Below are 25,683 nucleotides of genomic sequence, written 5' to 3'. Positions count from 1 at the left end.
CACAAGAAGCATGAAGGGGATGTGTCAAGCACGTGCAGGACACAGCTGCCTTTGTGTGTGCAGTTCTGTGTGCCCGGTGGTCTGGGCAGTGCTGATGTGTCCCCCCATGCCCCAGCTGCGCACACAGGACATGACACTGTTCAAGGAGCTGAAGGGGAACCCAGAGAAGCCCTTCAGTCTGACCATTGAGGAACCCGCTCCAGGAACCATTGCCTGTTGCCTGGGGGAACGTTCCAGACCCATTATCCGCAAGTTCTTCTACCTCAATGGTGAGCCCAGACACCTGAGTGCCCCGGGGGCAGGGAGCAGTGTGGAGCAGGGTGGGACCTGGGACACCTGGCTCCATGGGAAGGGGGTGAGCAGGGTGCCAGGACGCCTGGTTCATGGGGGACAGGTGGATTGGAGCATGTGTTTATCGATTCTGGGATCTCCCAACGTGGGAATAATGTGCTCTGACTCCATGATTTCAGAAGGCTGAAGAAATGCTTTATTAAGCTATAGTATATTATACTAATACTACATAAAACTATACTAAAAAGATACTAAAGAAAAACCCGTGACTGTCTGGAGACAGTCACAACACAGTTTTAACTTAATTAGCTAATCTATCTAAACAACTCTCACAAGTGTCTAATTAACAAATCACTCTTAGTAAACAGTCCCTATAACATATTCCACATGTGCTAAACAACAAGAACAACAAATAGAGATAAAAATTGTTTTTGCTTCTTCTCTGAACTTCTCACTATCTTCTCTAAGAAAAATCCTAGGAGAGAGAATTACTTCTCTTTCTGTTCAGAGAATGTGAACACCACGTGTGTTCCCTGGTGCCTGACTCCTCTGGGAGCATGTGGGGTGGAGCAGGGACCCACAGATGCCTGAGTCACTGGGGACAGCGAGGTCTGTGGCTGGAGCAAGAGCTGCAGGGATAGCTGGTCCTGGGTGCAGGGCCCCATGACCTGAGGGGCCTGGGTCCCCACAGTATCAGAGGGAAGCGTGGAGGAAGAGAAAGGACTCCAGGCTTTGTTCACCAATGTGCTGCACTGGGATGATGAGACACCTACCCACATACCAACCGTGGGGCTGGCTCTGGGTTTTGGCTCCATGGTATTCGTTCTGCTGCTGATGTGAGTACTCCTGACCTGGTGAACTGTACTCTAAAAATCCCAATGCTTCTGGAGCTCTTCTTAGACCAGCTTGGGACTCCCTATCCCCTCTGGATTCTCAGTCCCTTGGGATTCTCTACAAGTACAAGGGGACCCAGGTGTCCAAGGGTGGGCCAAAGACTGCCAGGACTCCTCTGAATTCACAGGACCCTCCATGTCTCCTGGGACTCCCTTTGCCCTCTGGCCCATTCCAGGATCTCCCCCTTGCAGCCAGTAGCACTCCAGGCTGCCTTTACTTCCCCCAGATTCCAGAATTGCCCCTGAAACCCTACAACTTTCCCCTGTTTTCCCTAGAACCCTTGCTGTCCCTTTGGAGGTACCAGTTACAGTCAGTTACCCCAGTTGCCCCCACGACACCGTAACTTCACCTTTAGGCCCATCAGTTGCTCTGAGAACCCCCCAGTTGCCCCTTGAGCCCTCCAAATGCCCCATGTGTCCCTGTCCTCCCAGCATACACCCTAATGGGAATAGGGTGTCCTCTCTGCTCCCCCTTTCTCCATTCCTCCTTCTGTCTCCCAGAGCCAGCTGGCAATGCCTCTGTGTCCGTCAGAAATGCCGCAGACGTGAACATCAGGGTACCCAAGAGGATTCCAGATCCCTGGATTCACTCTAGCGGACTGTAGCACATGGATCCACCCCAGAGGACCAACGTTTCTGCAGTTGCTTTTCTTGTGCTAGTCTTAAAACAGAAATACAGAGTTCTGAAAACCTGGATTATGCTTGTGATAGAAATATTGGGTTCTTGGGCTTGTAGACATTAAAACCAAGTACTGGGCATAATTTCCTTTCCCTGGGTGGGCATTCCAGCCGCAACTGGAGCTGCAGAGCTCCCAGTGGTGGTGATGGTGCAGGGTGGGTCAGAACGGTAGTAACTTGACAGACTTGCTTTAGAGCTGCTTTAAATTGGTCAGGAATCAATGGGAGTTGTTGAGAAACACAAGGGATGTGTTTGGCTTCCCCTGACTCCAGCAAGGGCTGACACTAGAACAATGTCTAGAGCAAAGCTGGCCAAAAATTATGGTATCAAAGTGGGTCACAGGGCAAAAAGAGGAGGGGAAAGCATCTCTGCTTGCTTGAGATCAGCAGATGGACAGTGTCTCGCTGATCCAGGTGTGCACGTGTAGCACCATAAAATCACAGGATGGTCTGGGTTGAAAAAACCTTAAATCTCATGTCATTCCAATCCCCTGGAAGGTGTGGACACCTTCCACCAGACCAGGCTGCTTCAGGGCCCAACCAACCTGGCCTTGGATGCTTCCAGGGATGGGGCAGCCACATCTTACCTGTGCAACCTGTGCCAGGGTGTCGCGGGCAGAGTGGAAACTTCAGACAAAGTTTATTAAAGAAGCCCTGCTGAGTCTGAGGGTCAGAAAAGATTCCTTTGTGTATTTAAACTCTTTCAGAGGGATGGGTTCAGATGAAGGTAAATCCTTCCTTAGCCTCAGGTTGAAAAAACCTTAAATCTCATGTCATTCCAATCCCCTGGAAGGTGTGGACACCTTCCACCAGACCAGGCTGCTTCAGGGCCCAACCAACCTGGCCTTGGATGCTTCCAGGGATGGGGCAGCCACATCTTACCTGTGCAACCTGTGCCAGGGTGTCGCGGGCAGAGTGGAAACTTCAGACAAAGTTTATTAAAGAAGCCCTGCTGAGTCTGAGGGTCAGAAAAGATTCCTTTGTGTATTTAAACTCTTTCAGAGGGATGGGTTCAGATGAAGGTAAATCCTTCCTTAGCCTCAGAATTTGGCCACAGTTTAAATCTTAGGAATTATTTTGGCCCACAAATCCTAATGATGGCAAATCAGATATATTTATAAAAAGGAATTATTTACTAAACAAATGAACAGGCAAAATAGATTAAATATCTTAACCAGAATTACTTATTACACAGTATAAAACTAAAAGAACTACTAGTAGATGACAGCATAACATAGAATAGTGCACTAAATCAAGATATCTATATTAAAGCTAGCAAAAGAAATAGTATTGAATAGGAGCCAAATGTAACTTACTACCAAAATGACAATAATGTACACAGATTCCTTCACTCAACCCCTGGGAGATTAACTGGGAAATAGGTGTCCCTGTTCGTGGGAGAAACTCCACACATTTCCAGGAAAATCTTTCTACTTTGCAGAAGTTTGCTGTGGCTTTTATAGTTGTAAAGTGACTTGCTGTCAGTCAGAATTCCAGCTTATCTTCCACGTCTCACTTTGACAGTAAGGTGTTTACTGGCTGTTGGGAGATGCTAACCCAGTGGTGCAAATACAACTCATTACAAGACAGTAAGACAGAGTTACCTGACTGGCTAACAAACAACAGATAAGCTCTTGAGGGGATGAGATGCTCTGCTGCACAGGTGCTCACCACACTCACAGGGAAGAAGTGACTTTTGTGTACACCCTGGTTGTGCATCCCTGGGTGTTCATGTGGGATGGGAGGTGTGTGCACCTGCACCAGCCAGGAGCACAAGAAGCATGAAGGGGATGTGTCAAGCACGTGCAGGACACAGCTGCCTTTGTGTGTGCAGTTCTGTGTGCCCGGTGGTCTGGGCAGTGCTGATGTGTCCCCCCATGCCCCAGCTGCGCACACAGGACATGACACTGTTCAAGGAGCTGAAGGGGAACCCAGAGAAGCCCTTCAGTCTGACCATTGAGGAACCCGCTCCAGGAACCATTGCCTGTTGCCTGGGGGAACGTTCCAGACCCATTATCCGCAAGTTCTTCTACCTCAATGGTGAGCCCAGACACCTGAGTGCCCCGGGGGCAGGGAGCAGTGTGGAGCAGGGTGGGACCTGGGACACCTGGCTCCATGGGAAGGGGGTGAGCAGGGTGCCAGGACGCCTGGTTCATGGGGGACAGGTGGATTGGAGCATGTGTTTATCGATTCTGGGATCTCCCAACGTGGGAATAATGTGCTCTGACTCCATGATTTCAGAAGGCTGAAGAAATGCTTTATTAAGCTATAGTATATTATACTAATACTCATAAAACTATACTAAAAAGATACTAAAGAAAAACCCGTGACTGTCTGGAGACAGTCACAACACAGTTTTAACTTAATTAGCTAATCTATCTAAACAACTCTCACAAGTGTCTAATTAACAAATCACTCTTAGTAAACAGTCCCTATAACATATTCCACATGTGCTAAACAACAAGAACAACAAATAGAGATAAAAATTGTTTTTGCTTCTTCTCTGAACTTCTCACTATCTTCTCTAAGAAAAATCCTAGGAGAGAGAATTACTTCTCTTTCTGTTCAGAGAATGTGAACACCACGTGTGTTCCCTGGTGCCTGACTCCTCTGGGAGCATGTGGGGTGGAGCAGGGACCCACAGATGCCTGAGTCACTGGGGACAGCGAGGTCTGTGGCTGGAGCAAGAGCTGCAGGGATAGCTGGTCCTGGGTGCAGGGCCCCATGACCTGAGGGGCCTGGGTCCCCACAGTATCAGAGGGAAGCGTGGAGGAAGAGAAAGGACTCCAGGCTTTGTTCACCAATGTGCTGCACTGGGATGATGAGACACCTACCCACATACCAACCGTGGGGCTGGCTCTGGGTTTTGGCTCCATGGTATTCGTTCTGCTGCTGATGTGAGTACTCCTGACCTGGTGAACTGTACTCTAAAAATCCCAATGCTTCTGGAGCTCTTCTTAGACCAGCTTGGGACTCCCTATCCCCTCTGGATTCTCAGTCCCTTGGGATTCTCTACAAGTACAAGGGGACCCAGGTGTCCAAGGGTGGGCCAAAGACTGCCAGGACTCCTCTGAATTCACAGGACCCTCCATGTCTCCTGGGACTCCCTTTGCCCTCTGGCCCATTCCAGGATCTCCCCCTTGCAGCCAGTAGCACTCCAGGCTGCCTTTACTTCCCCCAGATTCCAGAATTGCCCCTGAAACCCTACAACTTTCCCCTGTTTTCCCTAGAACCCTTGCTGTCCCTTTGGAGGTACCAGTTACAGTCAGTTACCCCAGTTGCCCCCACGACACCGTAACTTCACCTTTAGGCCCATCAGTTGCTCTGAGAACCCCCCAGTTGCCCCTTGAGCCCTCCAAATGCCCCATGTGTCCCTGTCCTCCCAGCATACACCCTAATGGGAATAGGGTGTCCTCTCTGCTCCCCCTTTCTCCATTCCTCCTTCTGTCTCCCAGAGCCAGCTGGCAATGCCTCTGTGTCCGTCAGAAATGCCGCAGACGTGGACATCAGGGTACCCAAGAGGATTCCAGATCCCTGGATTCACTCTAGCAGACTGTAGCATGTGGATCCACCCCAGAGGACCAACGTTTCTGCAGTTGCTTTTCTTGTGCTAGTCTTAAAACAGAAATACAGAGTTCTGAAAACCTGGATTATGCTTGTGATAGAAATATTGGGTTCTTGGGCTTGTAGACATTAAAACCAAGTACTGGGCATAATTTCCTTTCCCTGGGTGGGCATTCCAGCCGCAACTGGAGCTGCAGAGCTCCCAGTGGTGGTGATGGTGCAGGGTGGGTCAGAACGGTAGTAACTTGACAGACTTGCTTTAGAGCTGCTTTAAATTGGTCAGGAATCAATGGGAGTGGTTGAGAAACACAAGGGATGTGTTTGGCTTCCCCTGACTCCAGCAAGGGCTGACACTAGAACAATGTCTAGAGCAAAGCTGGCCAAAAATTATGGTATCAAAGTGGGTCACAGGGCAAAAAGAGGAGGGGAAAGCATCTCTGCTTGCTTGAGATCAGCAGATGGACAGTGTCTCTCCTTCTCCCCTGAAGGGATGCCTCTGGTTGAGCTTCACACCTCTAACTGCATTGGAGCAGACCTGGGAGTGCTTATGTGTATACAACTGGGTCAATATATATTTATAGCTAATAGATCCCTGTTATTACCCCTTCTGTCATAATACATTTTAGCACTCCATAGTGCATTTATCACCAACAGTCCTGAATCTGCTTTCCTGTTCCTTCCCTAAACCACACTATTTGTGAACCTGGATTGTGTAAATTCTTATTTGACTGGGCCAGACCATACTGGTAAATTGCACTATGGGGAATCTGTGATTTCATAAGTTCCCATTGAACACAGCCAGATTTATCATGCCAGATATTGTATCAGATTTATACTTTTATGCACTGCCTGTCCCTGCCATTCTTTCTGAGTGCCTTAAACCAAACTATACCTTTGCGTGTTTCCAAATTCCCTCTGTTCCCTCTGAGTGCTCCTCTGGATCCCCTCTTACTCATTCACTTCACTTCCAATCACTCTCAGATGCACTCCATTCCTATCCAGCTGCTTTCGTATCCACTTCATCCCCTTTGTTGTGCTCTCTTAGAACCCCTCTGTTGTTCTCCTTGCACTAACAGGTCATCACCATTTTTCCCCTTGTACGCTCTTGTTCATTTCCCTCTGTGTGCACCCAGATCTCATCTGTTCCCCTCCTCGAGTACTCACATCTCCTTTGGTCCTTTCAGCATCTCTTTAGTGCTGACTTTTCTGCCCTAGGCAAGCTCACATCCCTCTTTTTCACACCTCTGATTCCCTCTGCTGACCTCCATTGATGCTCAGATCCCACTGTCCCTTCTGTGGTGCTCATTTCCTGTGGGTTCCACCATGATATCCCTCACCACTACACGTGCTCAATCCCCTGTTTTTCCTCCAAGCATGCTCCCCTCTGTACATGATCAGATCCCCATTGCTACCCTCCATCTACCTGTTTTCCCTCCATTCTTGGGCAAACGCTTTCCTCTCATCCTGCATGGCCACTCCTGCACATCCAGTACCCACAACTGTCTCACCTGCTTTACAGAAACCTTTCATCAGGCCCTTCAGCTGCTTCCTTGCAGGTCAGGACTGTGTCCCACTGGGGAGCCAACACTTCTCCTGCTTCCCCCAGATACAGACCCCTCCACCACAACCCTCTGCCTGTGTCATGTGCCCCAGAACACACCAGCTGCTTCAAACACTCCCCACAGCAGTTCCACTCCCTGAGGATCTTGGGGCTGCTCTGCTGCCCCACCCAAAGCCAGGCTGGGCTGGACTGGAGAAGATTAAACAAGAGCCCCTTGACCTGGCAGCACCAGCTGCACTGGTGGGAGGCAGGGACAGACCTGTGTTTGCTCTCCACCTGGCTGGTGGCTGTGGCATTCAAGTGTGTACTGAGCAATACTCTTCAAAGTTTGCAAATATGCTGTTCCCCGGGAAAATTCCATCCAAGTCACTCAGCACTCACAGAAGAGACCATTCCAAGGATTCTTGCTGGCACGGGAATTCTTTTCTTTGCAATCCAGAACCACAGGCACCTCCACCTCAGCTGGTGTTTTCTGCAAGCACAAAGGAAACCAACCTGATCTCTTCCAGCAGAAAAGGGAGGTAGCACCCACTCAGCCCGCCCAGCACAGAGGGCACTACAAATCCCTCTGTGTGACCAGCCAGTGCAGAGCTCAGCGCTCCAGAGGGCATTTCCACAGGGGCAATGGGTGAGTACAGGGCTGGCAGTGGGCGCTCCTTGCCAGCAACGGGGAGAGCAAAGGTGGGCAGCTCAGCCAGAGGGAGAGGCTCCATGCTCTGGTTCTTGCACGCTGATGGGGAGCAGTGGCACCAGTGCCCTTCAGGGGCACTTGCCACCTCTGAGCACCAGCTGCTCATGCCCTGTCTTCTGGCTCAGCCCAGCCAGGCCCCTGCCCCAGGGCCAGGAGTGAAACTTGGCGCAGGCAGTCGTTGGCTGCTTTGCCCTGCCCAAAACTACCCCGTGTTTGACTTGTCCACAGCAGATCCAGGGGGAATGGGCAGGTTGTCGACCCCTTTGGCAAGCTTTGCAGCTTGCAGGGAGCAGCCTGATGCTGCCCAGCACGCTCGGTGCCCTCCTGCACCTCACAGGCTCCTGTTAACTGCGGTGCTGGTGCCACGGGAGGGACAGTCACATTTCTTCTTTTCTGCTTGTCCCTTTCTACCAGCTCAGTGTCTTCTGCTCCTTGCTTCCCTGCTCATCTTGGCTTCACCGGGCCATTCTGTGCACACACAAAGCCTAAACATCTTTAAGAAATCTCCCTCCAACACTTCATCAAGTGCTCTGAAGAGAACCAGTAGGTAACATCCTGTGGGCATCTGGTATTGTGTGCACGGGTTCAGCCAGCTCTGGGTAGGGCAGGACTGTGCACTGTCCCTCACCCTGGCCCTGCTCCAGGATGGAGAATGGTGAAGGTGTGCCCAGCACAGGCTGCAGGGCTGTGTGTGTGTGTGTGTGTGTGTGTGTGTGTGCACTGTGCAGGCTGGGAAGCATGGCTTTGTGCCTGAAGGGATAATTTTTCCCCATTCCCTGAGTCACAGCCAGAGGCTAGGTCCTCTTCACCTTCCTCCCAACATGACCCCACTGTAGTGGCACAGCCCCTTTTTCAGGAGACCCAAGGGAGCCCACTGGTGCTTCCCACTGGTGAATGGGAGCCCATTCGGTCTCTTAGACTGATATCAGCATAGCTCAGTCAGTCTGGGGCCTTTCAATGGGGCTGACTCCTGTTGGTCTTCCCTATGGAAAAAGAACAGAGGGTTGAGGTCAATCCACTCTCACCTCCAGACCTCTCTGGGCTGGGAGAGCTGGTTATCCCCCCTGTGCCCTGGCCAGATGAATCTCCCTCCTGCCCAGGGTCTTGTCCTGATGCCCAGGCTTTTGTTCTCTCCCCCTCTGTCCTGCCCCAGCTTGGCCCAGGGACTGCAGTGAGGCTCCAGCTGGCAGCCCCAGTGGTGTCTACATCATCCAGCCCACGGGACTGCACCCCATCATGGTGTACTGCGAGATGAGCGGGGCAGACGGGGGCTGGACCGTCATCCAGAGGAACCGGCAGGACACGGATATCACCTGGGCTGAGTCCTGGAGCACCTACAAGCACGGCTTTGGGAACGTGCACACCGAGTTCTGGCTGGGCACCGAGTACATCCACCAGATCACCAGGCAGAAGATCTACCGGGTCAGGTTTGTCATCTGGGATGCTGCAAACAACATGAGGTTCGCAGACTACAACCTGTTCAGCCTGGATGATGAGGCCCAGGGCTACCGGCTCAGGCTGGGAGCGCACTCGGGGACAGCAGAGGATGCCATGGATTCAGACAATCCCAGGAAAGTGCACAACAACATGAAGTTCTCCACAAAGGATCGGGATCAGGATACTTACAGAGGGAACTGTGCCTCACGCTATGGGGGTGGGTGGTGGTACTCAGCATGTTACTCTGTGCAGCTGAATGTCAAGGGGGGCCTGACATGGGGCAACCTGTGCAAGGGGAACTGCAGAGCCTCGGCCATCCTCATCAAACCAACTCCATACCCCTAGAACTCCTTCCCCCTTCTGTCCACATGCAGCACATGGCCAGGCCAGTGCCCTGCTGGGGCCCGTTTGATGATGAGGCCTTGGGGGTGAATAGAGCTGTTCCTCTATATCAAGAACTTCTTTTTTTTTCCTCCTGTCCTGAAAAGTAGCAAAGCTCCTGGCTCTGTCTCTGGCCATTCACCTGTGGTGGGTTTTGGGGAGAATATTGTTAGAGCTCATCTTTATAAATACTGCAGTATCCAAGCATGTTCCTTCTGGAGAGAACTCTCTGCTCAGAAACCTAAAACCCTCCTGATTAGCATGGTCTTATGCTCTTTTTGCTTTGTGGGTACAGATGTTTTCAGCAGAAAAGTATCCACCATCACCAGCTAACCTGACCTAAGCTATACTGAGCCCAGGGCAGGCCATGTCCATAACACATCCCTGCTGCAGTCTGTGTTCATCCTGCAGAATAAAATCACTTTCAGACCTGCACAGTGTCCTTCATTTATTTGGGAACTCCTTGCAACTGCTGCCTGTTTCCTGCCTGAAACACACCTGAGGCTTCTGGTGCAGTAAAAAAAAATTTCAAAGGAAAATTTTTTCATACAACTGAAGTGAGGAATCAGAGACAAAACTTTCACTTAAAGAAGAGGGTTGCATTCCAAGGGGGATTTTCCAAAAAGGGAATGTAGCATCACACAGCCAACAGCAAGCAGAGGGTGTGAGGGAAGCATCAGGTCAGTTGCACCTGGAAAACCAGGCCAATGTCATCCTGCCTCATTAACCCTGTGAACGCTGGGAGGGAACTGGGAGAGTGGAAAGGAACAACAGTACTGCAAGGCCACACAGCACCATGTGGCTGGTCTGTCTGGGCCAGTGTGAGAGCTGAGACAGCCTGTCAGGGCAGGGATCCCAGAATTTCAAGATTCTGGATCAGCTTGGGTCTGTGTGGAAGTGCTCTGGTGTGGTGATAACCTTGTGCACTGGACAGCTGAGCAGTGGACACAGTACCTGTGGTGTGGTCAGAGGGAGGATGTTTGACTGTTGCACTGTTGCCTAGCAGTGCTGAACAGAGCAGATGTCTCACTGGCTGCATTCACAGATTCACAGAATATTCTGAGTTGGAAGGGACCCACAAGGATCATCGAGTGCAACTATTCTCTTTCCAACAGAGACCCAGGAATGCAGCTCAGCATCACTCAGCGCTGCCTGCTGGGTGGAATGCTGTTTACCAGAAGCCCCAAGCCTTTGTCCAGCCTCTCCCCTGCTGTTAGGTTGTGCATCCAGGCTGGAGCACCAATGTCTTTTTAAGCCAGCAGACATATCTCTCAGTCCAGAAGTGCTGCTCTCAGGTGAGCTCCAGCTGGGAGCCTTCCTCAGCCAGCAGCACCCTCGAATCTCCATCTTCCCATGAAGCAGGGCTGCCCACCTGCAGGTGCCTCCAAGGCTGCTAAGGAATGCTCCTTGGGAACTCGACAGCTCCTCAGGAGCAATGCACTGTCATAGCTCTGCAGAGTGCCCTGGGACCTTGGTCACAGACTTTGGCTCCAGAGTCCCGTGTTGTTCAGCATTCCGAGCCACAAACATTCCTTGAGCTCAGCTTTCCTTCCACTGAGGGAGGAGAGGAGCTGTGGGTTCTTTCAGCCCCAAGTTCAAACTTCCCTGCATCACAAGGAACTTCATAGACACATTCCCTGTCTGCAGCAGGGAGTGATGGGACTGACTGACCCACATCACTCACATGCTCAGGGAGTCCACTGCCCTCTCCACACTCCGGTTGTGGTGGTTTCTTCTCTTTCCCAGCACAGAGCAACCACCCACCCATGAACAGGGGCAAACTGTGAGCGAGAGTTGAGCATGATCAGGGCTTTGCTGGCCCTGTTGGCTAATTGTAGCCTTACAGCCACATTCCATGCAGTCGCTGGAACAAGCCATTGAAAGGAATATTGCCTAAGACACTTACTTTCCCCAAGTCTGCCACCCTGCAGAGTGGGCAGAGCAATCCCCCCACACCTGTGTGCAGGTAGACATGAGGCAGCACAGTCTGGCTCCAGGGTTTATTGCAGCTGATTCCTCCCACCATGGATAGCAGAGCTGTGGGGTGTGCGGGGCTCAGGGAGGGAGCAGGGCCTGGGCAAAGCAGGGTTCACCGACTGCAGGGGAAGGGAGCTGGCACCATGTCCCCTCCCAGGATGGGAGCAGGTGCACCCACCCCAAACCAGTGCCTGTGTCCCAGTGCCAGCCAGCATCATGGCACTGGACAAAGCTGCCTGTGTGCCCAGCGCTCCGGGCGATGGCTCCTGAGCCCCAGAGCTGCTGTGTTTTGGCTGGTGAGGGAACAGGAACTGTGGGCAGAGCAGGATGTGCACTGGGACTGGCATGGGATGGGGCACTGAGCTGGGGATGGTGGCACCCCCACACTCCCGGGGGGCTGGGCGTGGTCAACACACATCTGTGGGTTTGACCAGGATGAGGGAAGATGCACAGTCACCTTTATCACAGAATCCGGGCCAAACAATGTAGTTTTTGGCATTGAGCAGGACGTTCTGGCACCTGTTGTACCACCACCCCCCATAGCTCTTGGCGCAGTTCCCGCTGTACTGGTCCTGGTCCTTGTCGACTGTGCTGAACTTCATGTTGTCATGAATGCCCCCCTTCTTGGGGTGGTAGAGGGTCAGGTAGTCATCCCCATCTCCAGAATGCCGGCCCAGCCTCAGCGGGTAGCCGCTGGCCTCGCTCTCCACTCGGAAGATGTCGTACTCGGCGTAGTGGGTGACGTTGGCTTTGTCCCGCACCACGAAGCGCACCTTGTAGGTGCCCTGCTGCGTCAGCAGGTGCAGGTACTCGGTGCCCAGCCAGTAATCGCTGTGCACGTTCCCAAAGCCGTACTTGTAGGTGGTCCAGGATTGCTTCCATGTGAGCTCGGTGTCGTGCGAGTTCCTCTGGACCACGGTCCAGCCCTTGCCCTCGGTGTCCATGTCGCACCAGACCACGCGCGGCGGGGAGCGGGCCGGCTGGATCACGTACACGCCGCTGGCGCTGCCCTTGCGCAGGTGGCTGCAGTCCGGGGGGAACCCTGAGGCTGAGCAGCAAACACGGGGAGGGGGAGAGAGAAGGTCCGTGAGCCTATCAGGACAACAAGGAGCTTCTGAAGATCAGCGAGGACTCAGGATAAAAAGGAGTGGTTCTGTCTGCGGCTTTTCCACTGGCTCATCCTCAGGGAATCTGAAGGTGTCTGGGCCAGTGCCCTCTGTAAGAGCTCTGGAACCTATTTCTTATGATTTGCTGTTTCATTTGGAGTCTCTTGCCAAGGAAAGAAGGGAGAAAAAAATCTCCAGGATTGCCAATTATGTCCTCAAAGTATGTCTAGCCCATATACCCTTGATATACTGAGCTGCAGCTCTTGCAGGGACCAGAAGTATCCAAAATGCTACACTGAATGAGGATATGTAATGAAAATTTGTTTTCCCTGGGACTTGTTGCATTGGATAAGAAGGTTTAGTTCTGCCTTGGTCTTATAGGGGTCTCTTCCCCCATCTTGTTATCTTGTTATGTCTAGCCAAACTTATTTAGCCAATTGCTAGCCAAACTAATTTGCCATCTAATTTGTTTTTCTTGGTTTGTGTCTGGTGGGAGACAATTTGCTGTGGGTAATTCCAATTCAACCCATGAAACTCTGGGGTCTTGCAGGTACTGTAATCCTCCCTTTAAAGGGAGGAAGGGGATGTTTCTAATCCAACGAGAGCTAAACAAAAAGTCACATAGCTAGGATGGTCTCTCCTGGAACTGAGCCTCACAAATACGGCACAGCAATCCTTCCAGGCTGTGGTGTTTTGGCACAGCAATCCTTCCAGGCTGTGGTGTTCTGGCAAAAACCTGTTGGTTTCAGCATGGACCCACCAAGGGGGTGAAGGTGACGTGGCAGGAGCCAGGCTGTGAAAGCCGTGGCCCAGGGGCTGTGCGTGTGAGGAGTTCCTGTGCTGTGCATCCCTTGGGTGTTTGCTCACCTTCCCTGGCACAGAGCAGCCCTGAGTGTCCTGCTGTGCCCTCGGTGCCCCTCGGTGTCCCCCCGTACCCGGTACTCACCGCTCCGGGGGCTGGCAGTGGGCCTGGCTGGGCCGGCGCTGGCGCAGAGGAGAAGCATTGCCACCACGGTGGGCAGGAGGACAAGGTCCCGGTGGAGCCAGGGTGTCCCAGCCTGGAGCCCTGGGAGGAAAGTGCCCATCACCATGGCTCCTGCTGCTCTGCTCCCGAGCAGACAGGAGGAAATGTTCTGGCCCACACTGGGATAGAAACCCAAAGCCTGCGTGCTGACCAACAGCACCGCCTGCACCCTGCACTCACTCAGCTCCTGGGGAGATGCCACCATGCCTGGGGCAGGATCCCTGAGCAGCCACACATGCCACGTGCATTGGTCAAGCAGGGGAAGGACCAAGGTGAAGCTCAGGTCTCCAGATTAACCTCCCTCGACAGGATGTTGGAACACATGGCACAGGTAGCCTGGGGCAGGCACAGGCTGGCACCAAGAGTGTGTTGTTTGGTGCTTTGCTCTGGCAGCCCTCCTGCTCCCAGGGAAACTCACAGCTGCTGTCCTGCTCATCATTCTCTGTGCCTGTGCATACTCACCCCGTGAGGTCTCATTTGAGCCCAGCACCACACTGGAGTGAGGTGTACCTGGGCAGGAAACTCACCCATCACGACACACCCAGCACAGCCGCGCAGAGCAGGAACCCAGCGGAGCACCCTCCCATGCAGAGCTGCCCACGCTGGCTTTATAGGCACTGCACACACCCATGTGTGTTCACACTCATCATTTCTAGAGGCACAAGGAGGCACTTGCAGATTGTGGCTCGAGCAGTTTCCACATCCCATGACGGCACAGCTGAGGGGAGGGACACATGTGCTTCCAGCCAGAGTACAGAAAAACCCCCTCCATGCTGAGGAGTTTCAGTTATTGACTGTCCCTACATAAACACTACATGTGAATTGCACACTTGGAGCAAATCCAGAGAGCTGTGATCAAAGTGAAGTGGAGAGACCCAGCTTTTTAAGGATATAGGGAAACTATCAAAGGAGGAGAGGTCTGTGTGACCAGTCCCAAGCACAACCTTGGAAAGTTGAGGACAGGTCCTCAAGAGAGGTGCCCCCTCACTAACTCTCCACAGGTTTCAGGATCAGTCATGGGGCTGGAGCCAGTCCTGCAGCCAGAGCTGCAGTGTCCTCTGGCACCCCAGTCTGCACGCTTTGAGCCAGGGCTCCAGTTAGCAAACAGGGCTCTGTGGGTCCCTGTGCCACTCTCCTTCCCAATCCCTGTCTTTGGCCTGGTGAGTCCCTACAGATCCACCTTCAGTCCCAGAAATGTTGACCAGGAGTTTCTCTGTCTTCTGGATCAAAATGCTGTCTGGACAAATGCTTTGGGAGGGTTGTTCTTCCTGCCAGAGGGTCCAGGAAGCTCCATAACCTTTTCAAGTCAAATTTAAGAAGATAAAGATGTGGCTGTTCTATCTTCTTCTTCTGTGTTGGTTTCTGATCAGACTTTTTTTTCATGGCACAGCTTCACACCTGCTCTTCACAGCAATCCAGGGTCAAACTGAGGTTCCCACCACACTTTCCACACTGTGGGAACCAAGCAGTGCCACTAGCAGGCCTTGATGGACTGTGGCATCCAGACCTCTCCAAGATAATGGATCCCTGGTAAGGGATTCCTGGATTGACAAAACAAGAGAAAATAGCCTCAAGTTGCACCGGGGGAGTTTTAGATTAGATATTAGGAAAAGGTTGTCAATCACTGGAACAGGCTGCCCAGGGTAGTGGTAGAGTCACCATCCATAGAAACATTCAAAAAACATGTGGATGTGACACTTGAGGATGTGGTTGTTGGTGAACACAGTGATGCTGGGCTGACAACTGGACTAACTGATCATAGAGGTCTTTTCCAACCAACTTAATGAATCCATGATTCTATGGTCATGTTCCATCTGAGCCCTTCAATGTCACCTCTGCTAGCTTGGTGAGAGGTTGGGAGCCAAGGGTGAGCTGAGGAGGAGATGAGCTGAGCTGAGCTGAGCAGGAGCTGTCTGTCCTGCCAGGCCCAAGCACAGTGGAAAGGGCTGAGTGTGGGCTCCATGTGAGGCAAACAGCTGGATCCAGGATCCTTGATGAAAGGACACAGGGCAGAGGGCAGGGCTGGAAATATGCTACAGCAGAGATATGAGCAATCCATCCAGGAAATAAACCATCCACAGAGCAAGTCTGAGATCCATCCAGAGGAAGTGGACAGAGAGAGGACTGGAGTCCCCCTTTGTGCTGCCAGTGTGGCTCAGATGAGGACTGGAGCTCTAGGGCTGAGTTTAAACTGACCCCAGGGGCTGTGTTTAAACTGGGCCCAGGGGAAGGTCCTGGCTGGGACAGGCCACCAGCCTCAAAGGCCACAACAGCTGTGAACCCTGGAAGGGCAGATCCCCCCAGCTGGGCTGGCTGTGTGAGGCTCAGTGCCAAGATGTGAGGGCTGGGGAGGGGGTCTGCAGAGAACTGGAGACACAGGGTATCCAAGATCAGGAGGATCTCTGGGTGCCTCTGGTTTGGCCTCAGTGCCAAAACAGTGAAACTTGAATGGGTGTTTAGGGTCACATCTGGGGCAGGTGTGAATGTCAGGGAATAACTTCCCTTACCTTTTTGTTTGTTTTTTTTACCTTTTTTTTTTTTTTTTTTTTTTTTTGTCTTTGAACACACTCAGGCTAATTTTTTTTTATCTAATTTCCCTTCCTTCCTCTTGTGTCTGTTTGTTCTCATGATTCCCTGTGCACCTCTAAGGAGGGTCATAGAATCACAGGGTGGTGGAACAATTTAGGTTGGGAGGCACTTCTGGAGGCCATCTGGTCTAAATCATGCTGAAGCAAGTCCTTGTCCAGCCAAGTCTTGAACACCTCTAAGAAGAGAAATCCCACAGCCTCTCTCTGGGCACCTGTCCCAGTATTTGATCAAGCTCATGTTGAAGCAAAGATCTGTTTCTAACTTGAATTTCCATGTTCCAACTCAGATCCATTGCTTCTCATCCCACCATCACGGACCTTCAAAAATGTGGCTCCATGTTCTTTGTGTGCTCCCATAAGATGGTTCCTGTCAGCAATGGAACCCCTTCTGTGCCTGCTCTTCTCCAGGAGGAGCAAGCCCAGTCGTCTCCAATTCTCCTGAGCTCCAGGGCTCCAACCAGCCTGGTGGCCTCCAGTGGCCTCCAAACTTGCTCCAGTCTGTTTCTTGCAGGACACAGTGCTCTGAGGAGCCTGACTGCCCCTGCTCCCCACCCTTCCACGAGGTAGCACGAGATCCCATCTCAGCCCTCTCTTCTCCAGGCTGGACAAGCCCAGCAGATCTTTCTCATCATCTCCACATGTGCTGTGCTCTCCTGCCCCCACTGTCCTGGTGCTCTTGGCTGGATCCTTCTGGAGCTGAAGCTGCTGCTCTGCACAGGGACCCCCACACAGCAGCTGCTGTCTCACCTGTGGAGGTGAATCATTCCTCCCTCACCCTCCTGGCTGCATTTTTCCAGATGCAGCCTGGAATGCAGCAACAAACAGAACTGTGGCTGTTCCAGAACCAAACATTGATCAAGGCCAGGTTGGACAGGCCTTGGCATGGTCTAGTGGGAGGTGTCCCTGCCCATGGCAGGGGGATGGAACGAGATGGTCTTTGAAGAAAGATCCAACACAAACCTTTCCAGGATTCTGTGTTTCTATGAAATACACTGAACAGGAGCTGAGGCCCAGGGTAGAGCTGGATGTTTGGAGAAATCCTCTCTGTGACCTTTCTCCTGCCTGATTTGCTCATCCTGATCTTCACATGGGCCACAGCCTCCTGTAAAAGCTGTCTGGGAGGTGCTGGAGAAGCCCTGCTGAGGATTCATTGTCTGAGGACTGATCACTGCCTGTCCTTGCACAGGCACAGGAGTGCCCATGACCAGGTGACCACACTGCAAGGACACAGCCTGTGACAGAAAGCCCTGCCTGTCCAGCCCAGGGTGGCTGCGGGGCTGCAGGAGCCCTCAAAACTGAGAGCACTGCAGGCATCCATCCCAGAGAAAAGGGAGGTCTGGCATTTTCTGCAGACATCCATGGTGCCCCTAGGGGGGCTCGAAGTGAGACCATTTTACATCAGTGGCACTTCGTGATGCCCAGAACTCCCTTGAGATTGCTGCAAGGGCCACCATGGTGCTGGGGGGCACAGTGAGTGTTGCACAAGGGGCAGCGTGGCAGTGGCAGGGCAGGGGTGTCAGGAGGCACTGGAGTGGAACTTTCTGAAGTCCAGGGCTCAGTTTCCCAGGAACACTGGAGTACCTCTTCCCTGAAGGGTCTGTGGGGTTCCCAGGGGCTGTTGAGCTCAATGTCAACTCTGAAGAGAGTGATTTACTCCTGATGTTTGATTTCCATCCAGGAGGTGAAAGTCACCTGGGTGTTTACCTACCAGTTGAGCTCTGTGGAGATGCCCCAAGAACGTCATTCCCTGGGGAAACACTGCACACTGAATTATGGTTATTTTAAGGCATTTGCTTATTGGCACCAAATTATTTGCTTTGCCTCTGGAGAAAGCTCTTGACCTGAGTGACTTCATTGTCTGAGGACTGATCACTTGATGGTGGAGAGCAAATAAGCCCTAAGCCACTGGTCCTGCTGCCAACCAGAGGACAAGTGCTGAGGTTTGGGTCTCATGCCTCCACCCCCTCACCTGCTCAACCCTATAACTTTCAGGCTGGACACCCCTCCAGCCAGGCCAAAACCACCCAGCTTTGTGCTCCACAGGGTCCCCACAGAGACGGCATGGGTGAGTGTAGGGTGGGATGGAGGGGATGGGATGGGATGGGATGGCACTCTGTGTGTGGCTGCAGCTCACAGGGTATCCCAGCACTTTGCTGCAGGGTCTGTCCTCCCACACCCTGGGTATCCTGGTGCTGAGTCCTTGTCTGTGCTGCTCTGCCCTGGGCTGGGAGGGGGGCAGGAGCCTGCGTGCTCTGCTATGTCCAGGTTGTACCAGTGCAGCCCTGGAGTGCCACACAGACCATTTCACAAGTTTTGTATTTACCATTCTTTGCAATTTTCAGTTCTCCAAAGAAAGTGTTAAATACTCTAGAGTAGAAAAGGGATGTTTTAGATTTTCCTGCTGAATGTGTGATATTGAACAGGTATCCAGATCTGGAGGTCAGGTGCTCGATGGCACATTGCTGTCCCCAACAGAGCACCCACAAAGGGCTGATCCTCCTTTGCATCTCCTTCCTATGCAGACTTTTCATGACCAGCCCCAGGGGAAGGGCTGGCAGTGGGGGAGCATTTCTTCCCTGGGGGCCTCAAGGAAAAATATCTCTAAACATGTCCCTAAACACGAGTATATCAACACACCAAATGTTATGTAGGAACTGAGAAATTCATCAGTTGGACTGAAGTGTGTTTAAAAGACTTGCTGTAAAACTGTAACCAGCACGATAGATTGGGATATCTCTGAGCATTCCCAGAAAGGGTGTTTGTCTCTAGGGTGGCTGCAATTCCACCCCGTGGTTCCAGGCTGGCATCCATCATCATTTTCCTTCTCAGGCATCCCAGAGAATGGTGCCAAACCCAAGTACCCCTGGGAAGTGCAATAGGTGTTGGCTCTGCTTGGTTTTGAACAGTGAGGGTTTCACACCAGTAATCTGCCTGGTGAGCTGTGTGTGTCTTATCAGGAACAGAATTCCCCACGGGCAGGCAGCTCCACAGTGTCACACTCTTTAGGAATCAAAACAAACTTTCGTATTTTATTTAATTTGAATACTGCAAAAAGTGTGCTGGTTTTTCCTAGTGCTCTGAACCAGAGCACACCAGACCAGCTGTCCACATATGGAAATCTTGAAGCAGCCACATAACCAACATAACCACAGAAAGGGCATCATTTACCCCAGACCCACTCTAACTCCTGGAGGGCTGTGCTGCCTTTCTTTGTCCTGCTGCTGGCACACACGCAGCCCTGCCTGGGGCTGTTCCACCCAGACCCCAGGGTCTTACTGCCCACAGCCCCAGGGCAGTCCCAGCCGGCTGAACGTGAGCCAGCAGTGTGCCCTGGTGGCCAAGAAGGCCAATGGCTCCTGGCCTGGATCAGGAATGGTGTGGCCAGCAGGAGCAGGGAGCTCATTCTTCCCCTGCCCTCGGCACTGCTGAGGGCACACCTCGAGTGCTGTGCCCAGCTCTGGCCCCTCAGTTTGGGAAGGACGTTGAGACGCTCGAGCGCGTCCAGAGGAGGCAACGAGGCTGGAGAGGGGCTGGGAACACAAACCCTGTGAGGAACCACTGAGGGAGCTGGGGGTGCTCAGCCTGGAGAAAAGGAGACTCAGGGGTGACCTTATCACTCTCTACAGCTCCTGAAAGGTGGCTGTGCTCAGGTGGGGTTGGACTCTTTCTCCAGGCAGCACTGACAGAACCAGAGCACACAGACTCAGCGCTGTGTCAAGGGAAATATAGGTTGGGTATTAGGAAAACATTTTTTACAGGAAGAGTGATAAAGTTCTGGAGTGGCTGCCTGGGGAGGTGGTGCAGTCCCCATCCCTGGGTGTGTTTAACAAAGCCTGGATGTGGCACTGGCTGCCAGGGTTGAGTTGAGGTGTTGGGGCTGGGTTGGACTCTGTGATCTTGAAGGTCTCTGCCAACCCAGTGATTCTGTGAATTCTGTGAATGTGCCATGGGAGCATGATGGGAGCTGGGAAGAAAGGGGATTCCTCCCTCTGTGTTCACCCTGCTTGTTATGTCTAGTCCCGAGTCTTGAGTTTTATAGGGATTTCTGATTGTGGACACTTTGGGTTTGGACAAGGTTTTGGCACTTCTTTGGTCTCAAATACTACTACAGCAGGTGCCACCACTAATGACTCCTGCTAGTGTGTACAGGACAGTTCATCTAAATGAACTCGTCTACCTGGGGCTCATGGCTCTGAGGGAGCTCTACACAGAGTTTTATTTTCCTGTTTTACTCTGAATGGGATTTGTGGCTCTCCAATAGAAGAGTTCTGATCTCTTTCTTCCAATCTCTTCCCATTTCAGCTACCCAGTGCCTTTGTCTCCTGCTTTTGACCTGCCTGCTGGCCCTGGCAGCATCTTTTCCTGATGTTGACATAAGAAACTTGTACCTCCTCAATGGCACGATGGATGACATTATGAATGCTCCCCCCGAGTCCTCCCAGCTCGGTAAGTATGGCCCTGCAACAGGGAGAGGCTAGCAAGGTCCTGATCAGTCAGATCCTACACAGCCTACACCCTCACCAGCCTGCCCTCAGCTCTGTCACACCAAGGAAGGACTAAATACTGATCTGAGAGTGTCTGACTGGAACAAGAGTCACTTTAGGGTCCCCCTCTGCTTGCTGCCTGTCTCATCTCCTGCATGGCATGAAGTTCTTCTGTCCAGAAGGGACAGAACAATAGCCCAAAGCTCAGAGCCCACAGGATCCCAGGAGAAAAGACAAATTGGCAGCAAGACCAAGCCCAGAGTCTTGTGGGCCATGTGCTCCTACTTGCAGAAGGGTTAAAGATGCTCCCTGTGTGTTTTGAGGACAGGGAGAACAGTTCCCATCTCTGGAAGTCATCAGTGGAGAACTGAATTCAAGGGAGACCTCAATACAAAGAGGAAATAAATGAAGTTAATACAAAGAGTTTAAGCAGTGGCACTGGCACAGGGCAATCAGCCTGGTGATGGCACAGAGTAACCTACAGGTACCAGGAGCAGTGAGGAGGCCTGAAGAAATGCTCAGGGAAAAAACAGGGGCTGTGGGTGGGATGTGGCACCAGAGAAAGAGCTGGCTCCCTTCCAAGGGAAGAGGAAGTGTGCTTGGCAGAGGAGCTCGAGGTCCAAGTGTTTGGTGCTGGTTTCAGATCACCTGTCAGGAAACTGCCAGCACAGGGAGCACTGTGACTGAGCCAAGAGTTCAGCAAGAACTGCAAGTCTGAGTAGAGAGAGAATGTGAGCTCTGGGCTCCACAATGCTCTCAGGAACATGGTGTGATTTTGGGGTTGTCTTGTGCAGGGAGTTGGACTAGATGACCCTTGTGGTTTCCTTCCAACCCGGGATATTCTATGGTTTTGTGATCTCTCACCTACAGCACTGGTAGTGTAGTGTGCTCTGAAAACATCAGCAGCATGAATGCAAACCAGAAGAGACAGGCCAGTGCTCCAAAGTCTGACTTGGAGAGGAGAGCTTCCAAAGGGATGGGATATGAGGCAGAAAGGAGCAGAGGCAGGCTGCCTTGCAACACAAACAGGAGTGAACAGCTCCATGTGCCTGTAGCAGAAGTAAATGCCATGGTAGGAAAGTCCTCCAGACCATGCCACATGAGTGTTTCCCACTCCACACAGGCTCAGGTTGTAAAGAAAGTCAAAGGGAGTCAAAAAGAGAGTCAGTATCAAAACTGAGAAGGTCAGAAGTCTGGCAGGGAGAATGTGTCAGGAATGGGCTTATGCAGAGTGCAAGAGGCTCGAGTTAAACACTTCACAAGGGGGAGGTGAGACGGTGCCAGGTGAGGCTGAAAGCAGGGAGCAGGTATTTGAGGATGCCACAGCAGCAGCTGCAGGGTTAATTGTCTTTTAGGGAGGGGACAGGAATGGCTTTTGTGATTCCAAAAACCTGTGATGATCCTTCTGTTTTACAGCCATCAGTGGATACAGAGATGTCCTTGCAAAAGAATTGCACTAACTCATTCTAAACCATCCTCTCTTCCAGCAACATCCTTCAAATTCCCTTTTGAGCAGACACCTCTCCCAACTCCTGGCACCTGAGCCAGTTTTTCTGTGTCTGCTCTTAAATTTCTTCCCCCACTCTTTAATCCCTCTTCCTCCCAAGTCCCTAACTGCTGCTGCATTCTAACAATCATCTTCCCAGTGTTGCCACCACCATTAGGGGTTTTCCCCTACACAGTATGCCCAAATCCTTTCCACCAGAAAAGCATCTAACTCACTCTAACACCATGTAAATTCCCCCAAATTACCAACTTGCTGACATCTGAAATTGGTGAATCCCTCTGGAATTAAGAACAGGTAAACTGGAATATCATCCAGAGAAGATTGAGCTCTCCTAGCAGGCTTTTGCCATGCCTACTCCCACACTCACTGCTGTCTCCTGTGTTAATTTAGGTGATGGTGATGGACACGTCCGACAGGCCAGGGACATCGCCCACCACCCACCAGTGAGCCATGGTGAGTCTGCATCTGCTGGGGGTTCCACCACCACTGGGCTCACCAAGAGCTCTCAGACAACTCTCCCATGTCCTACACGTGCCCTGGCTCCTGCCAGGAATATGTTGATTTTCTGATGGGCTGCAGAGGTACCACAGCTACAACTTCAGGGGACTCTGCTACCAGCTGTGTCCTGGGCTCAGTACTTGATGAGGTGCTTTTGCATGGGGAATTTTCCAGATAAAGGTCCAAACTGGAAAGTGATGCTTCATTACTGGGAAGTGGTGATTAGTCATTTTCCTATTTTCACTACACAGTGGATGAGAAGACTGGATGTGACAGAATTACTGAACTGGCTGGGTCAACATTAACCCATGAGGCCAAAGATAGGTCCTGCATGGGGGGGGACAGCTGGTGACAGAGATACTGGGAGTGGAGCAAATTCCTTCCCAGCAGTGTGTAGGTACATTCAGCTGTTTGTTGTATGAGGTGCAGACATTTTGGAGCATGGAAATCCATAATCAAATCCAACAAGCCAGGAAGTCTCCAAAGAGCTACTTGGGTAAGGCCAGAGAACAACAATGGCTTTGCCCTGTGGAGGTCCCAAGAGCTGATTTAATTGTTAGAGACATGGATGTCATGGTCACCCTCTCTCTGGGGAAAGCACTAAACCTCTGTGCTGTGGCTTTGACCTGTGGAGGTCCCAAGGGCTGATTTATTTGTTAGAGATATGGGGAAAGCACTAAACCTCTGTGCTGTACCAGCAAGTGACTTTGTCCCCCAGATTTGCATTTGTCTGTGGTGATACCTCATCTGCATGACACAGGCAAATCACTGAGACTCAGCCCAGCCTGGGTGGGGATCCTTGGTTGACAGTGATCCTGGCTTGGTCTCACCAGACGTTTTCACAGCGGGTTCCCATCAGTCTTAGGAAGACTGTCTTCCTGTCTTAGGAAGATGGGAAGCTCAGCTCTTGTGGTATTCACATACTCTTTGAACAGAGAGAGACATAATTCTGTTTCCCAGGATTTTTCCTGGGGAAGGCAGTGAGAAAGCTCAGAGAGAGAAGGGAATAAAAACAATTCTTTTCCCAACTTGCCGCTCCTGTTGTTTGGCACATGTGGGATGAGTTATAGAGATTGTTTACCAAAAGGGATTTGTTTGTTTTCACAGCGTGTTCCCATCAGTTTGAATCCTGTCTTAGGAAGATGTGAAGCTCAGCTCTTGTGGTATTCACATACTCTTTGAACAGAGAGAGACATAATTCTGTTTCCCAGGAGTTTTCCTGGGGAAGGCAGTGAGAAAGCTCAGAGAGAGAAGGGAATAAAAACAATTCTTTTCCCAACTTGCCGCTCCTGTTGTTTGGCACATGTGGGATGTGTTATGGAGATTGTTTACCAAAAGGGATTTGTTAATTGGACTTTGCTGATGGTTGTTTGGACTGATTGACCAATTGGATCAAAGCTGTGTCATGACTATTGGAAAGGGTCACAGGTTTTTCTTTAGTATAGTATAGTGTGGTATAGAGTATAGTAATAATATAGTCTAATATAATATAGTTTAATAAAGCAATTGCTCTGCCTTCTGAATCACTGGAGTCAGAGCATGTTACTCCCACGTCGAGGGCTCCCTGATTCGATAAACTCTTACATTAATTATGGCAAGATTTTGATTTACTCCTGTGAGAACATGGCAGAAATACAGCCTAGGAATGCGTGTGTAAAAAGATTCAGACCCTAAAGAAACACCCCACTTTTAGGGGGATTTAATTACCAACTCTTGTTTCCAGCCTCAGGGTGGCCCAAGGACTGCAGTGAGATCCCCCGTGGCAGCCACAGCGGCGTGTACATCATCCAGCCCAAAGGGCTCCACCACCTCGTGGTGTACTGCGAGATGAACGTGACCCACGGCGGCTGGACCGTCATCCAGAGGAACCAGAGGGACACCCCTGTCACCTGGGCTGAGTCCTGGAGCACCTACAAGTTTGGCTTCGGGAACGTGCGCACCGAGTACTGGCTGGGCACCGAGTACATCCACCAGATTGCCAAGCAGAAGGTCTACCAGGTCAGGTTTGTCATCCAGGACTCCGCAGACAACCTCAGCTTCGCTGACTACAACCTGTTCAGCGTGGAGGACGAGTCCCACGGCTACCGGCTCCGGCTGGGCTCCTACAATGGCACAGCCGGGGATGCCATGACCTCAGACAATCCCAACAACATGCACGACAACATGAAATTCTCCACAAAGGATCAGGATCAGGACACTTACAGTAAGAACTGTGCCTACAGCTATGAGGGCGGGTGGTGGTACTCATCGTGTTACTCCGTGCGGCTGAATTACAAGGGGGGCCTGACATGGGGCGACCTGTGCAAGGGGAACTGCAAATCCTCTCTTATCCTCATCAAACCAGCTTCATATTGTTAGTGCTTCTTCCTCCTCCTGTCCACAGTGGACACTCTGCAAAGGCTCTGCACGGCCAAAGAGTGTGAGCCTCCCTGGAGCAGAGCGAGGAGCACAAGGGTAGCAGGGCTTTAATGAAATGCCACTTTACAGTCCCCCTCTCCAATTGCAGACTCCCCTCTGCTCAGCTCCATTCCCTGTGCTTGCCAATGATTCCTTGTTACTATGTTCATAATCAAGAATTTAAAAAACACTGATGAAATTTGTGGATTCCACATGAACCTTCCCTGCAGGAGGAAAACACGCAGCCCTGGAGTTACATCAGTTTCCTTGCTGTCTCCAGAACTCACAGAAAGCAATGCCCCAAATTTCCATATACTCTGAGCCTCTCTGCAGTGTTTGATAAGGCATCCAATAAACATGCTTGCTTGAGCTCATTCTTCAGTAATGACATCTGTTCTGTACCTCTGATCTTCTCCCCTGAGACCCAAGAAATCCCATGTCAGGACTGGAATCTTGAGGCTTATCATCATGGAATCACATCCTGGTTTGGGTTAGAAGGGACCTTAAAACCCATCTCATTCCAAACCCCCTGCCATGGGTAGCGACACCTTCCACTAAACCAGGTTACTCAGCCTGGACAGAGAAAGCTTTGAATATTTCTCATGG

The 25,683-nt window shown here is 51.5% G+C and overlaps 3 protein-coding genes across 3 annotated transcripts; 2 read left to right on the top strand and 1 right to left on the bottom strand.

The window, feature by feature from the left end:
* The first annotated feature begins 7,611 nt into the window (after positions 1-7,611).
* LOC121362967 (fibrinogen-like protein 1-like protein) lies at positions 7,612-9,460 on the top strand. Its single transcript, XM_041484919.1, has 2 exons — positions 7,612-7,615; positions 8,799-9,460. The coding sequence occupies exons 1-2, from the start codon at positions 7,612-7,614 to the stop codon at positions 9,458-9,460; spliced, it is 666 nt and encodes a 221-aa protein (XP_041340853.1).
* A 2,420-nt stretch (positions 9,461-11,880) lies between these two features.
* On the bottom strand, positions 11,881-13,670 carry LOC121362966 (fibrinogen-like protein 1-like protein). Its single transcript, XM_041484918.1, has 2 exons — positions 13,526-13,670; positions 11,881-12,521 (listed from the first exon to the last, which is right to left on the bottom strand). The coding sequence occupies exons 1-2, from the start codon at positions 13,668-13,670 to the stop codon at positions 11,881-11,883; spliced, it is 786 nt and encodes a 261-aa protein (XP_041340852.1).
* A 4,582-nt stretch (positions 13,671-18,252) lies between these two features.
* Positions 18,253-25,038, top strand: LOC121362965 (fibrinogen-like protein 1-like protein). The gene is made up of 4 exons (XM_041484917.1): positions 18,253-18,256; positions 20,494-20,637; positions 22,573-22,635; positions 24,404-25,038. The coding sequence occupies exons 1-4, from the start codon at positions 18,253-18,255 to the stop codon at positions 25,036-25,038; spliced, it is 846 nt and encodes a 281-aa protein (XP_041340851.1).
* Positions 25,039-25,683: the final 645 nt, after the last annotated feature.

Source organism: Pyrgilauda ruficollis, unplaced genomic scaffold (genome assembly GCF_017590135.1).
Source record: "Pyrgilauda ruficollis isolate IOZ18807 unplaced genomic scaffold, ASM1759013v1 scaffold69, whole genome shotgun sequence".
Classification (NCBI taxonomy): domain Eukaryota; kingdom Metazoa; phylum Chordata; class Aves; order Passeriformes; family Passeridae; genus Pyrgilauda; species Pyrgilauda ruficollis.
Note: the sequence above shows the minus strand (reverse complement) of the source record. Positions and strands in the feature narration are given on the sequence as shown.

Bases quoted from the DNA above. Each gene is read 5' to 3' on its own strand.
- LOC121362965 (XM_041484917.1), top strand. The intron at 20,638-22,572 runs GTAAGTATGGCC...GTGTTAATTTAG, and splicing joins CCCCGAGTCCTCCCAGCTCG to GTGATGGTGATGGACACGTC. The intron at 22,636-24,403 runs GTGAGTCTGCAT...TCTTGTTTCCAG, and splicing joins CCACCCACCAGTGAGCCATG to CCTCAGGGTGGCCCAAGGAC.
- LOC121362966 (XM_041484918.1), bottom strand. From the start codon at position 13,670: ATGGTGATGGGCACTTTCCTCCCAGGGCTCCAGGCTGGGACACCCTGG. The intron at 12,522-13,525 runs GTGAGTACCGGG...TTTGCTGCTCAG, and splicing joins CACTGCCAGCCCCCGGAGCG to CCTCAGGGTTCCCCCCGGAC.